This window comes from Eschrichtius robustus, chromosome 4 (genome assembly GCF_028021215.1).
Source record: "Eschrichtius robustus isolate mEscRob2 chromosome 4, mEscRob2.pri, whole genome shotgun sequence".
NCBI lineage: Eukaryota > Metazoa > Chordata > Mammalia > Artiodactyla > Eschrichtiidae > Eschrichtius > Eschrichtius robustus.
Window position 1 is genome coordinate 31,234,088 of NC_090827.1, and position 12,007 is coordinate 31,246,094.

General features: G+C 35.0%; 1 protein-coding gene across 1 annotated transcript; it reads left to right on the top strand.

Annotated features, from left to right (window-relative positions):
* Positions 1–47: 47 nt before the first annotated feature.
* On the top strand, positions 48–11,263 carry CISD2 (CDGSH iron sulfur domain 2). The gene is made up of 3 exons (XM_068542522.1): positions 48–266; positions 8,410–8,624; positions 10,258–11,263. Exons 1-3 carry the CDS (start codon positions 164–166, stop codon positions 10,345–10,347), a joined length of 408 nt encoding a protein of 135 aa, XP_068398623.1. The 5' UTR covers positions 48–163; the 3' UTR covers positions 10,348–11,263.
* The last annotated feature ends 744 nt before the right edge of the window (positions 11,264–12,007 follow it).

A 12,007-nucleotide genomic window follows, 5' to 3' on the forward strand; every position in this document is an offset into this window, starting at 1 on the left:
CCAATCGGCGCGGGGCAGGTCACCTCTCCTCGCGTGCCCGCAATCCCGCCCCGCCCGGTCCAGGCTGCAAGCGCCCGCCGGCCGTTTCCGCTCTCGACGCAGGCGCGGCAGCTCGTCCGGAGAGCGGCGGGGGTCGGGCGAGGAGCGGACGCCGCTGGCCAGGATGGTGCTGGAGAGCGTGGCCCGCATCGTGAAGGTGCAGCTCCCCGCGTATCTTAAGCGGCTCCCAGTCCCCGAGAGCATTACCGGGTTCGCCCGGCTCACAGGTAATTTTTGCCTTCAGCCAGTCCCCATCCTTGCAAGCTTCCCAAGGCGGAGGGTGGGGGCGGGCATCTAAACACCCTCGGGCCGAGGGGCGGGGCAGAGCTTGGCGGATGGCTCGTGATCCGGTGAGCCTGCGCTCCGAGGGAGGTGGGCGCGCGCCGCCGCTGCTGCCTGGGAGCGTGTGTGAGGCCACCTCTCGGAACTTGGCGGCCCGGGGTGCTTATCCTCGTGGCTGTCGCCAGTGTCTTTACGTGGCGAGAGACCAGGATTTTGCTGAGAAGGTGCTGAGTTGGGAACGGGCCCATCTCTTTCATCTCCATCGCTCCCTGCAGCGTGCTTGTTTAAAGCAGGGTAAGTCATCGTTACCTAAGGCGCTGTGTATCAGGCCGTCCCAGCTCTTGGCTGGCTTTTACCCACATCGTGTGGGTGTGACTGTGTGGGAGAGAAACACAGACATGCACATAATATGTATTGCGGTTTTATTTAGCAACAAAATTAGAAAATAAACTCCAATCCTGTAGGAGAGAGTTGACCTATCATGGGGTCATTTGAGGTCACCTCCATTACTACGGGCCTGGAGGCAATTTAGTTTCCTGGAGTTGAAGGAAAGATACCTTTGCTAGTATGATGGACCAAAAATTAGAAAATGAAATTCAATGAATATATGTAACATTCTGTACTTAAGTTCCCTCCTTTACAAAATAGAACCCAGAACTCGGGATTTCACATCTAAAGGATGAAAATTTCCAGAACGCAGTCAACACTTGGAAGATTTTGTTGGGTTCTGAGCTTTACAATGTAAGTTGGGATATTGGTAAACCAGACACAGGGACTGATTAGGATGATGAGGGGGGGGGGAGAAACCATATTAATAAAGCAAACATTGAATTCATATGTCCTGACTACCAGGGAATGTAAGCATGAATTAAGATAATTTTGAGGTAAATAGGGCTGCTTAGCTTGGAGCAGTCTGGAGATCTATGGTAGCTGACTTAAAATACAGTATTTGGAAGGCTGACCAGTGGAAGAAAAATAAGATTTATTCTGTGTAGACCAAAAGACAGAACTAGGGCCAAGTTAGTGATAGTTACTCGAGCATGGATTTTAGCTCCATGTTCAAGGAATTTTTTTTCTTTAATTAGAGAATACTTTACCAAACAAATATGGTGCTTTGAGAGCTATCCCCTCTCAGAGATTTAAAAAAAAAAAAGCAGTGTCTGGAGGTGGATAGATTAAAATGCGGTAAACTAGATGACTGTTCTAAATCTAGAGATTCTTTGCGTAATGGTCATAGACATTTGCTCTGTTGACAAATGGATTGTGAGATTTTAACATTTTTAGATGTTAAGGGGTTTGATAGAAAGCATGTAATTGAATAGAAAGAGTGGTAACTGAGTAATAAACATTAAAAAGAAATATCTAAACATAGGAGCAACATAAAAGTAACAAAATGAAAAAACTTTCAAATCACGTGTTTGTAAACATCAAAGTCTTCTGTTGATTTTACTGGTTTATTCTGATAGCTTGCAGCAATTATTTAAATTTTGCCTTTTTCTCCCCTTATTTCTTTTACTGAAGTACTTTACATATTTTAATGTATTCCTTATCTTGTTCTAACAGCTACGTATGTATATAATCTTATTATAGATTAGCATCACAGTAGGCCTAACCATTCCCCTGCAGCTGGAAATCTGGAATGTTTTTATATGTATATTTTATTCATAATGTTCAGCGGTAAGTAGCTCTGTACCAATTGTTATTTTTTCATTCTTTGAATTATACCCTTGAATATATTCACTAAATGGTAATACCAGGTCAAAAGGATATGATCATTTTGTGACATTTGTTCCCAGTTGCCAACTTACCTTAAAAATTTGCATAAATTAACAGCTGAGTTTTTAATAGTCAAGAAAGAAAAAAGTCCCCTTGTTCCCACCTCAGTCCAGTTTAACCTGAATTATGTGTGTTGATTCTGATTGTAGCTGGTTTTATATTAGTTTCAATTTTCTGTAAATAGAGTATAGTTGAAGCAGATTGGAAAGTATGATATTTGATTTAGTGACTAGAAGATTTTCAAACCTTTTTTTTTTTCTTCTCAGGGATTCGTACTGTCAACAAATATTTAATTCCTATTAAAGGTATTAAGGAAACTCAACCTAAACCTTTTCCCTCTTGAATCAATAATTTATAGTAGTTTCTTCTTTAAAGCTATTAAATAGTTAATGTGAAGACCAATTCTCAGAAATGACAACTCTGATAAATATCTTTATAGTGCATATGTAACTTAAGTCCCATTACAATGGGACAATTTAGTTTTCATTGTAATGTCCATTTATTTAGGAAACGTTAACATATTTGTAACAACTACTTTATGAAAAAAATGAGATAGTCTGTTTGGCACTGGACAATGAGAATATAACAGTTGCAGAATCTGTTTTGGAGCACTATGAAAGAAAAACTTCAATGACCAGTTTCCTCTCTGGGTCTCGCCTCCTGATTAGATGGTAATAGCTAATGACATTTGGCTCTCTTGAATGAACTTCTTGTAGAATCCATCTTAGACTTTTTCTTTGCTGAAATTAAAACCTGGAAGATAACTTTTCAACATAATTGTTTAAAATGTTTACCAGACCAAAAATATTTTCATTTTCTATCTATGACAATTAGAGCAAAAAAAAGTTTCAGTTCACATTATTGTTGCCTGTTTTTCCTTCCCTATTTAGACCCAGTGGTTTTTTTTAAAAGCAATGGACTCTCTCATGATGACTCTGCATTCTTAGTAAACACTTGAAGATCCTTAATTGCTATACAGTATTTGTAGATAGCCTTTATCTATTAGAAATGCCTTATCTATCTTTGTTTAGGTTACATTGTTAAGAGTGAGGCTTTTAAGGTAAATCAGTATAATTCTGCCCTTTGAAAGTATAATGTATTCAAATACATTGACTTTTAAAAAAGCTGTCCCTGTCATATAAACTTTTAAAATAGAATAACAAAACTTCCCATTCAAAAGTCAGAAAAGTTTATATCTAGATTTAAAAGCTAGCTATGAAACTTTGAATATAGTAGTTCTACCCCACTTAAACTAGTTAGCTGCTTTGAAACGTGATGGTTTTCCTCCTAAAGACAAAGCAATGAATCCTAAGACTATAATAATATTTTTCCCAGAGTAACACAAACATGTCAGAGCTGACCCTTCAGGGGCATTAGCTCTAGAAAGGGCCAATTTTGAGCAAGGAATTTAAGAAATGGAACAGAGTTGAAAGCATGTTCATAGCAGCCTTATTTATGATAATCCCAAACTGTAAGCAACCTAAGTACCTAGCAACAGGAGAGTGGATAAACGAATTATGGTATATTCATAGAGTGGAATACTGATTCGTAATAAAAAGGAACAAATTAATGATCCACTGGATGAATCTCAAAAATTTTATATTGAGTGAAAAAACCTTCGGGTATAGGAATCAGTGGTGGGGAGATAGACTAGAAGGGGGCAGGAGAATACTTTCTGGGGTGATGGAAATATTTTACATATTTTTACACATTTTCAGTGGAGGCTACAAGGGTGTATTTAATTGTCACAGCTCAGAGCTAAACACCTAAGATCTGTTTATTGTATGTAAATTTACCTCAATTGTTTTTTTAAAGAAATAAACAAAAGGTGCGTTTTCTTAATAAGAAAGGGTAATAAATCATTTAGTTCAAACTAAAGAGTTGCATTTATTAACATGTAAATAATAAAGGTTATTTCTGAAAGACTGAAGAATTTTATTTTAGAAAACTTTTATTTTTGAGAATTTGGGAAAATATTTACATAGTTACTATAAGTTGTAAAAGTTTTTTCCCTTTTTCCTAGGTAGACCGACTGTATTTAAAAGTCAGTGTAATTAAAGATTATACTAGCCTTTGTGGAGAACAATTTTGATGTCATTAAAACATTTTCTTCCATGTAACCACTCTGCAATTCAGAATTCCTCAAGTCATCAAGTATTGAGCACTTACTATGGGCCAGGCAATGCTCTAAATACTGGGACACTGTTGTATTTATAGTCGTGAGTGGAAAAAAGATTTTAAAATTGATTATTAATTTCATTTTATTGGCTCTTTGGTCCTGAATAGTCTATATTAGGTTTTAAGTGGTAATAGTAATGCCATCCATTAAAAATATTTTACTTTCATCTTTCTGTAGTTCAGAAATGAAGTCATTTCTATGTTTTACCCATAATGATACATAATAAAATATGTTATGAAATTATCAGCAGTCAATTTGCCAGTATTATTTTTATGGTATCATTATATGCAACCTTTTGAAAAAGGGAAAAAAATACAGCAAAATAGAAATACAACAAAATGTTACCAACTCTTGACTGGTGGGATTAAAAGTTATTTTATTTTTTATAACTTTTCTAAATTTTCAAATTTTGTAAAATAAATGCTATTTCTGATAATCCTAAAACAATTTAAAAGTGTACTATACAAAATATACATTATACCTAACGGTTAGTAGGTAATAGATTTCCCTTCACAGTACCTAATATAGCTGCAGTAGCTGAATATATATCAAACAGGTTCATAGAAATAGCCAATCTTAAAGGTTGTTTTTTTAATTTCTTGTTTGATTTTTCTGTATTTAATATTTATTCACCAAAAATCAGCCTTAATAAATGTACTTAAAATGATTTAATTGAGCTTTACAGGCTGTATTATTTTCCTTTATTATCTTTTCTGTAGTTAAATTGAAGTTTGTCATCTTTAAAAAGTAGATTTTACTAAACAAGACTGTTGTATAAATTGTTACTTTGTTGTAGGAAATAATAGTACCTTTCATCACTGTATTACTATAGAGTAGTGTTTTACCAAGGAATTAAGTGTCGAAGGACGTTTTCTGAAGTAGATTTTAAAACAGTATTAATACCATTTATTCCCTGAGATTTGTGGATTAACCTAGGAAATGCTAAACTTAAGAATCTAAGTTAATGTTTTCATCTTTACATTCTCATTCATTTACTTTTTTACTCTGAGTCACTTAACCTCTCGTGACTTTTTAATTTTGTAGTATACATAATAATACTTAATGTTATTCTACATTCAAAAAACATGTATTGAATAATTACTGTTTCAAGATACTATACTGGATGTTGGGGCCAATAACAATCTAAGATATTTATTGCCTGATCTAGAAAATAAGTATAAATAAATAATTACAGTATGGTGAGTGAGAAGGGGACTGACATTTATGCTCTACATTCATTCATTCATTAAGTCACTCTTTTAACATTTATGAGGTATCTACTTCGCGCCAGGAAGAGTAGTACACAGCTCCTTTTCCTACAGGCTCATGGAAGAATCAACTTTATAAACAGATAACAGTAGTATGATAAAAGAAACTGCGGTAAAGGGGCTTGGAAGCAAAGGAGGGAGTGATTAATTTTGCTTTGGGAAATGAAGAAAGATTTCTGGAGGAGGCATATTTGACCCTAGTTTTAAATGGTCCACGTAATGAGTCAGATAGGCCACAGATAGAAAGGCATGGCAGACAGAAGGAATTCCTTATGCAAAGGACACAGGAAGCCTGTCATTAGGTAATAAGTAGCTTTGGCTGGCTTCAAGTACATGAGGGATGGGATATTTGTGGGAGTTGAAACTGTCAAAGTAGCCTTGCCATGTTATAGAGATGGTACTTTATAGAAACAGTGGTCTATAGCAGCACTATCCAAAAGCCTTTCTGTGATGATAGAAATGTTCTCTGTGCTGTCAAATATGGTAACCTCTAGCCACATGTAGTTCTTGAGCGGCTGAAATGTGACTGGTGTGTCTTAGAAACTGACTTCTGAATTTTACTTTATTTAAATAGCCACATGTGTATTAATTGTGTTTTTTATTTTCTATATTTTATGATACTCGGACATCTTGGGGGCCTTGCTGGCCAGGGAGAACTTGCCCCCTCCAAGGACTAGCTAATGCCAGGAGATAGTAAACTACTTGCCTGTGAGCATACTTTTCATATGCAAACCAACCAATCCAAAGCCTACACTCCAACCACTTCCTTTATCTAACTCTCACTTACCAAGCCAGTATTTCCCCTGCCCTAAATCACCCAGGGCCAGACATGAGACAACTAGGGACCACCCCTATAGCCCAGAGCCCACTGAAATTATTCAAGCCAGCCAATCCTAAATGTTTACTCTGCCCTACGTTGCCTTTTCTATAGAAACCACAATAAAAGCTTGTGCCCTTTCACCTTCTGCCTGACCAAGCCTGGTACTTCCCCATGTGGTCCTGGGTGGCACGGTGTACCCCCTCCTCTTGGGAATTGTAAGTAAACTTTTCTTTCAAGGCAGTTGTCTCCATGTCTGTCATCTTACCATACCTGATTAAAACAAAATCCTGGGTACAGATCAAAACAGCTTGGCTAGTGGTTACTGTATTGGACAGCACAGATCTGTAGATAGACCCCTCCCCCCACAAGAAACAGTTCTTTGTCATTTCCAGAACTTTAATTCATTCAAAAGATTTATGTGGAGTCTTTCCACTTTTGTTATGAGAATAGAACAGCCAGCTTGACTGGCAAAACCTTATCGTTATAGAATTTCATTCTGGTGACTAAAAGATTATATCCCCAAAGATTTCTACTATATAACATTGTCAGGTTTAGTTAGCAAAATATTTTTTCAGAGGAGTTGCTCCAATCTCCATAATCTTAATAAAAACTACCATTTATTGTGTATCCTCTCTGTGCCAGGCACTCTTATAGGTGCTATTCATACATAAATAGGTTGATTCGTCCACAACTCATAACAAACCTTTGGCGTGGTGTTGTATCAAAAATAATTTCATTTTGGAAGAGTTAATGTTAAGCCAGTCTTTGAGTAGTTTTACTGAGAGAAGAACAGATAAAAGTTTAGATCTGTTGAATTTCATTCATAGTGATTGAGAACAGGCTTTGCACTTACTGTCCTGGACTAAACCTGCTTAAGCTACAGTTTACCCACATGAAAAATGGGAATAATAATGGTGCCTACCAAATACAGTTGTTTAAACTAACACAGTGTTAAATGAGGTAATACAGTTGCACTCTTAGCATAGTCTGTTCATTTATCATTAACATTTATTAGTATGCCTTAGCACATGACCTTCAATTTTTCTTTTTCTCCACTAAGCTATTTCTACATAGTGCTTATTAGCAAGATATCAGGTTAGCACTCAGTGAAGCATGACAAGTGATAACTCTTTAAAGGCAAAGGATTCCCTGCAGAGCCCAGCAGAGGCAGGGTACTAGCCAACATTGATAAATGCATGCTGAGACAATTATCTTGGCTTCCTGGTGTGTTTGTCTCCACTGGCATAAGAGAAACTTATATCATTTATAAGTGATATAAATTTCATTTATATCACTTACATTCCCTATCCCCCTAAGACAGTGCTGAGTACTACAGAAGGCTTTCATGAACACTTACGGAATAAGATGTATCTAATAATGAGAATATTCAGGATGTGAAAATTTCGACTAGCTCTTTAAAATAGCTTTTACACAACATTTAGGTGTTTCTTTAGGAATCACTATGCCTTACCAAAAAACGTAAATTAAAGCATTGAAGACGTGTTCTGTCTGAAATTATAAATCAGTGATAAGCTATTACGGGATATTCTGTTGTATGATTTTAGACATGGTGGAAATGTTTTCTAAACCTATAAAATATATCACATTGAATTTTGTTTATAATTATGGTGATCATAATTCCTGAAATAAAACTAAACACAAATATACTTAGTGAGGATAATGAGATAGGATATTTGGTAGAGGACCCATTTCTGAAAATTTTGTTTTCCAGTTTCAAAAGTCTGAAGTCAACCCACAAATAAAATAAGGGGGTCCTAGGTATAGGTGCCTTATTCACAGTTTTACAGATAAGTTAGATAGTTAAGAAATTAAAGTGAGACGTGAAGAATAGATAAAGAATAAGCTCAAAGATGAGACATGCTATTTGAGTTCTTTTTTTTTTAATTTGTGTTTACAGTAGGTCCTTGTTGGTCATCTATTTTAAACATGGCAGTGTGTACATGTCAATCCCAATTTCCCAATCCATCCCTATTTGAGTTCTATTACAGGAGCACGCAGACTTTAACAGATCTGTACATGTTTAGTTTCAGAATGGCTTCGGTTATTGCCTTTCCTTGGTGTACTTGCACTACTTGGCTACCTTGCGGTTCGTCCATTTCTCCCGAAGAAAAAGCAACAGAAGGATAGCTTGATTAATCTTAAAATACAAAAGGAAAATCCCAAAGTGGTGAATGAGATAAACATTGAAGATCTGTGTCTTACTAAAGCAGCTTATTGTAGATGTTGGCGTTCTAAGACGGTAAGATGTCCATTTACATGTCCACTAAAATTCTGTGCAGTTAAAATGGTTTTGCTTCTTAAATCCCCAGTTTTGCGGTTCTGTGAGATTAGAGATTTTTCCATAGTATTCAGCACTGAAAGTCTACTCTAAATTAAAGGTCGCCTCTTATGATCGCTATATTTCCTACATTAGAAAAGTTAGACCAGCACAGAAACTTGGTTGGGCAAATTACTTAATCTTTATTACTCTGATCGTCAGGTGTTTTAAAATCTGGTAATATACCAATATCACAGAAATTTTTGAGGATTTAGTGAGATGATGTATGTACAGTGCCTTGTATGTAGTATGAGTTAGTAAATGGTAAGTATAATTATGGATGATTTTTAATGTGGAAATTAAAAATGAGTTTGATGGATGCAACTAGAGATTATCTTACTAAGTGAAGTAAGTCAGAAAGAGAAATACAGATATTGGTACCGTATGATATTACTTATATGTGGAATCTAAAGTATGACACAAATGAACCTATCAGTGAAGCAGAAACAGAATCACAGACATAGAGAACAGGCAGGTGGTTGCCAGTGGGGAAGGGATTGGGGGAGGGGTGGAGTGGGAGGTTGGGGTCAGCAGATACAAACTAGTATATATAGGATGGCTAAACAACAAGGTCCTACAGTATAGCACAGAGAACTATTCAGTATCCTATGGTAAACCATAATGGAAAAGGATATTTTTTAAGAAAAGAATGTAGGTATGTGTATAACTGAATCACTTTGCTGTACAGTAGTAATTAACACAACATTGTAAATCAACTATATTTCAATTAAAATAATAAACCAAAAAAAGGAGGAGTTTAGAGTGATAAATTATAAGTAGTTGATGAGATCTAGTTTGATCATAGGCTATTTGAGGCTTTAAATACAATAATGTTCATCATCGCATCCTTTGTAATAACAAAATCCTAGAAACAGTCTAGATATCTGATAATAGAGGAGTGATTAAAGTATGGTATAATACAAGTGATGGGATATTGGGAAGCTATGAAAAACCATGTTTTTTAAAGAATAATAACATGGGAGCATGATATAAGCTAGAAAAGCATATTACAGTATGATCTCAATTTTGCTTAAAAAAAATGAGTACACAGTAAATACAGAGGAAAAAATATACCAAAATGTTAATTATTGTTACCTATGAGTAAGTTTTTAAAAATATTTTTAAAGTATTTTTTAAGTGTTACAGTGTGCATGAATTTTATAGTAAGAAAACGTTATGAAATAATTTATTTTGAATTTAAATTATATCATTTTAAAATTTAAAATAAGTGATGAGGTGAGCTCAGATTTAGAGCTTTATAGAAAATAAGAGCTTATTTTGATGCCCCTTTATAACTATTGTATTGACTTGTTTGGAATCATCCAAAGCTTTTTATTTAAAATCTACCAAATAATTAAATACTTAAATTTGTTAGATTTGCTGTAGTATTGGAATGTAGTTAGGTTAGACAGAGAATATATCTGTTACTCAGGAAAGCTATCTGATGTGTTTCTCCCCCCAAAGTAATGGCATTTTCTTTATAAGAGCATGTCACAAATATTTCTATTTACTGAATCATTTAAAGAATAACACTTGTAATTTTTTTCCTTTTTAGTTTCCTGCCTGTGATGGTTCACATAATAAACACAATGAATTGACAGGAGATAATGTGGGTCCACTAATACTGAAGAAGAAGGAAGTATAATAGTAATGAATTAGAATGGAATTCAATTGTGTGCTGTAAAAACTTAAAACAATATTTTTCCATTCTTTGTTTATAGAAGATCTTTCAAATGGTGGTCTTAATTATTGCTACTCGTTGAATAATTATTTCTGCCAATTTATTTTCTTGTTACACTACTGTTTATATTTGATACTTTGTATATTCAAACAGCCATTTATATAAAAATTAAATTGTGCAACCCTTTCATTCTGACTTCAAAGAATTAATGTATCTTCCTACAATAAAACCAACATTTTTTAATTTTAATTGAGAAAGCTTTTGGCAATGAGTCCGAAGCTGTTTGTTTGAATGTCAATATTTTCAAAAGAAACTGTACTTTAAAAATTTCTCTCTACCTTATTAAATATATTATTTTTTAGTGCTCTTTTGTTTTGATCTTTTGAAGTGATTTTTCCCCTTTTGGCCTTCCATATTCCATGCTTTTTAGATCAGTAAGAAAAATATTGCTGTCAAGAATTGCTTGAGTTTTCAAAGAGAAACTCTTTACTTTGTAAATATTGTTCTCTATAAATATGAATATCCCAATTTCAGAAAAGACAGGAACTGGGTATAAAAAGTTTCAACAAGGAACGATTATTTACATTATAAAAGACTTGTTTACTTTATAAAAGACTTGTTTGTGTCTGTTTACATGTGTTGTGTGTATGTCTGACTCAGTGACAAGTTGGGGTGGCAAGAACACTTACAGCTAAACCTCGTAAGCTGCTGCAATTTGAAGGTCAATTAAAAATAAAGTAAACCTGAATTTATCTTAAGATGATAACAGTTTAGTGTTCAAACAGTCTATATGAACATTTTTCTCTTTATTCCAGTGTATACCAATCAAACATAAAATAGAAAAGGCTTGCAAAATAAACTTACTGGAGAATCTTTAAAACTTGTAATTTTTTAGCCTAAGAGTCTATTTAATTTCATATTGCAATTCTTATATTAATAGCTATCCTTAAGTCTGTCTATTAAAGCTACAGTCCGGTCAGTTCACTGTGCTTTCTTTATATATGAAGAAGGTTTGGAAGGCAGCCGTATTTAATTCTTCCAATGATATCAAAGCTAATAGTTGCTGAGCACTTACATGGAACAGACACTGCTCTAAGCATGGTACGTGGATGTTTGGTTTATTACATGTATCAAAGCTTCTATTGTGTGATCCTGATTTTCTTGAGAACAACAGCAGGAATTTTAAAGGTAGGGTTAGAAATGTAGGTGTGGTTTTGAGAAGTTTTACAAGGTGCATGTACAAAATTGTTGCTCTTTCCTCCTCACCTGCGAGTAGGGAGAAATATAACATTTCTCCCACTTTGGCTCTGGGTATTTTTTCCCTAGGACCTTTTCTTCAACACCCTTAAGGGCCTTCACTGTCAGATTAACCAATTATTTTTCCACAGTTGATCACAAGACTTGGAAAAAATCCTCCTCACCAGAAGTTTGGATATCCTGGTCTGTGGTCATGAAATGCTTTTCTTAAAAAGTATTCACTGCAAATCAGAGCAACATGGCTTTGTACATGTTCTAGTGGTTCCCATTCTTAGATTTTACAGAAGGTAAAATTTTCCCCAAATGTGGAGACTAAAGTGACATTATCAATGTTAAAATAATTAAGTAAGAACATTTAAAAAGTTGA

Coding starts and splice junctions, on each gene's coding strand:
- CISD2 (XM_068542522.1), top strand. CDS start 164: ATGGTGCTGGAGAGCGTGGCCCGCATCGTGAAGGTGCAGCTCCCCGCG. Junction 267..8,409: donor CGGGTTCGCCCGGCTCACAG/GTAATTTTTGCC, acceptor GTACATGTTTAG/TTTCAGAATGGCTTCGGTTA. Junction 8,625..10,257: donor GATGTTGGCGTTCTAAGACG/GTAAGATGTCCA, acceptor TTTCCTTTTTAG/TTTCCTGCCTGTGATGGTTC.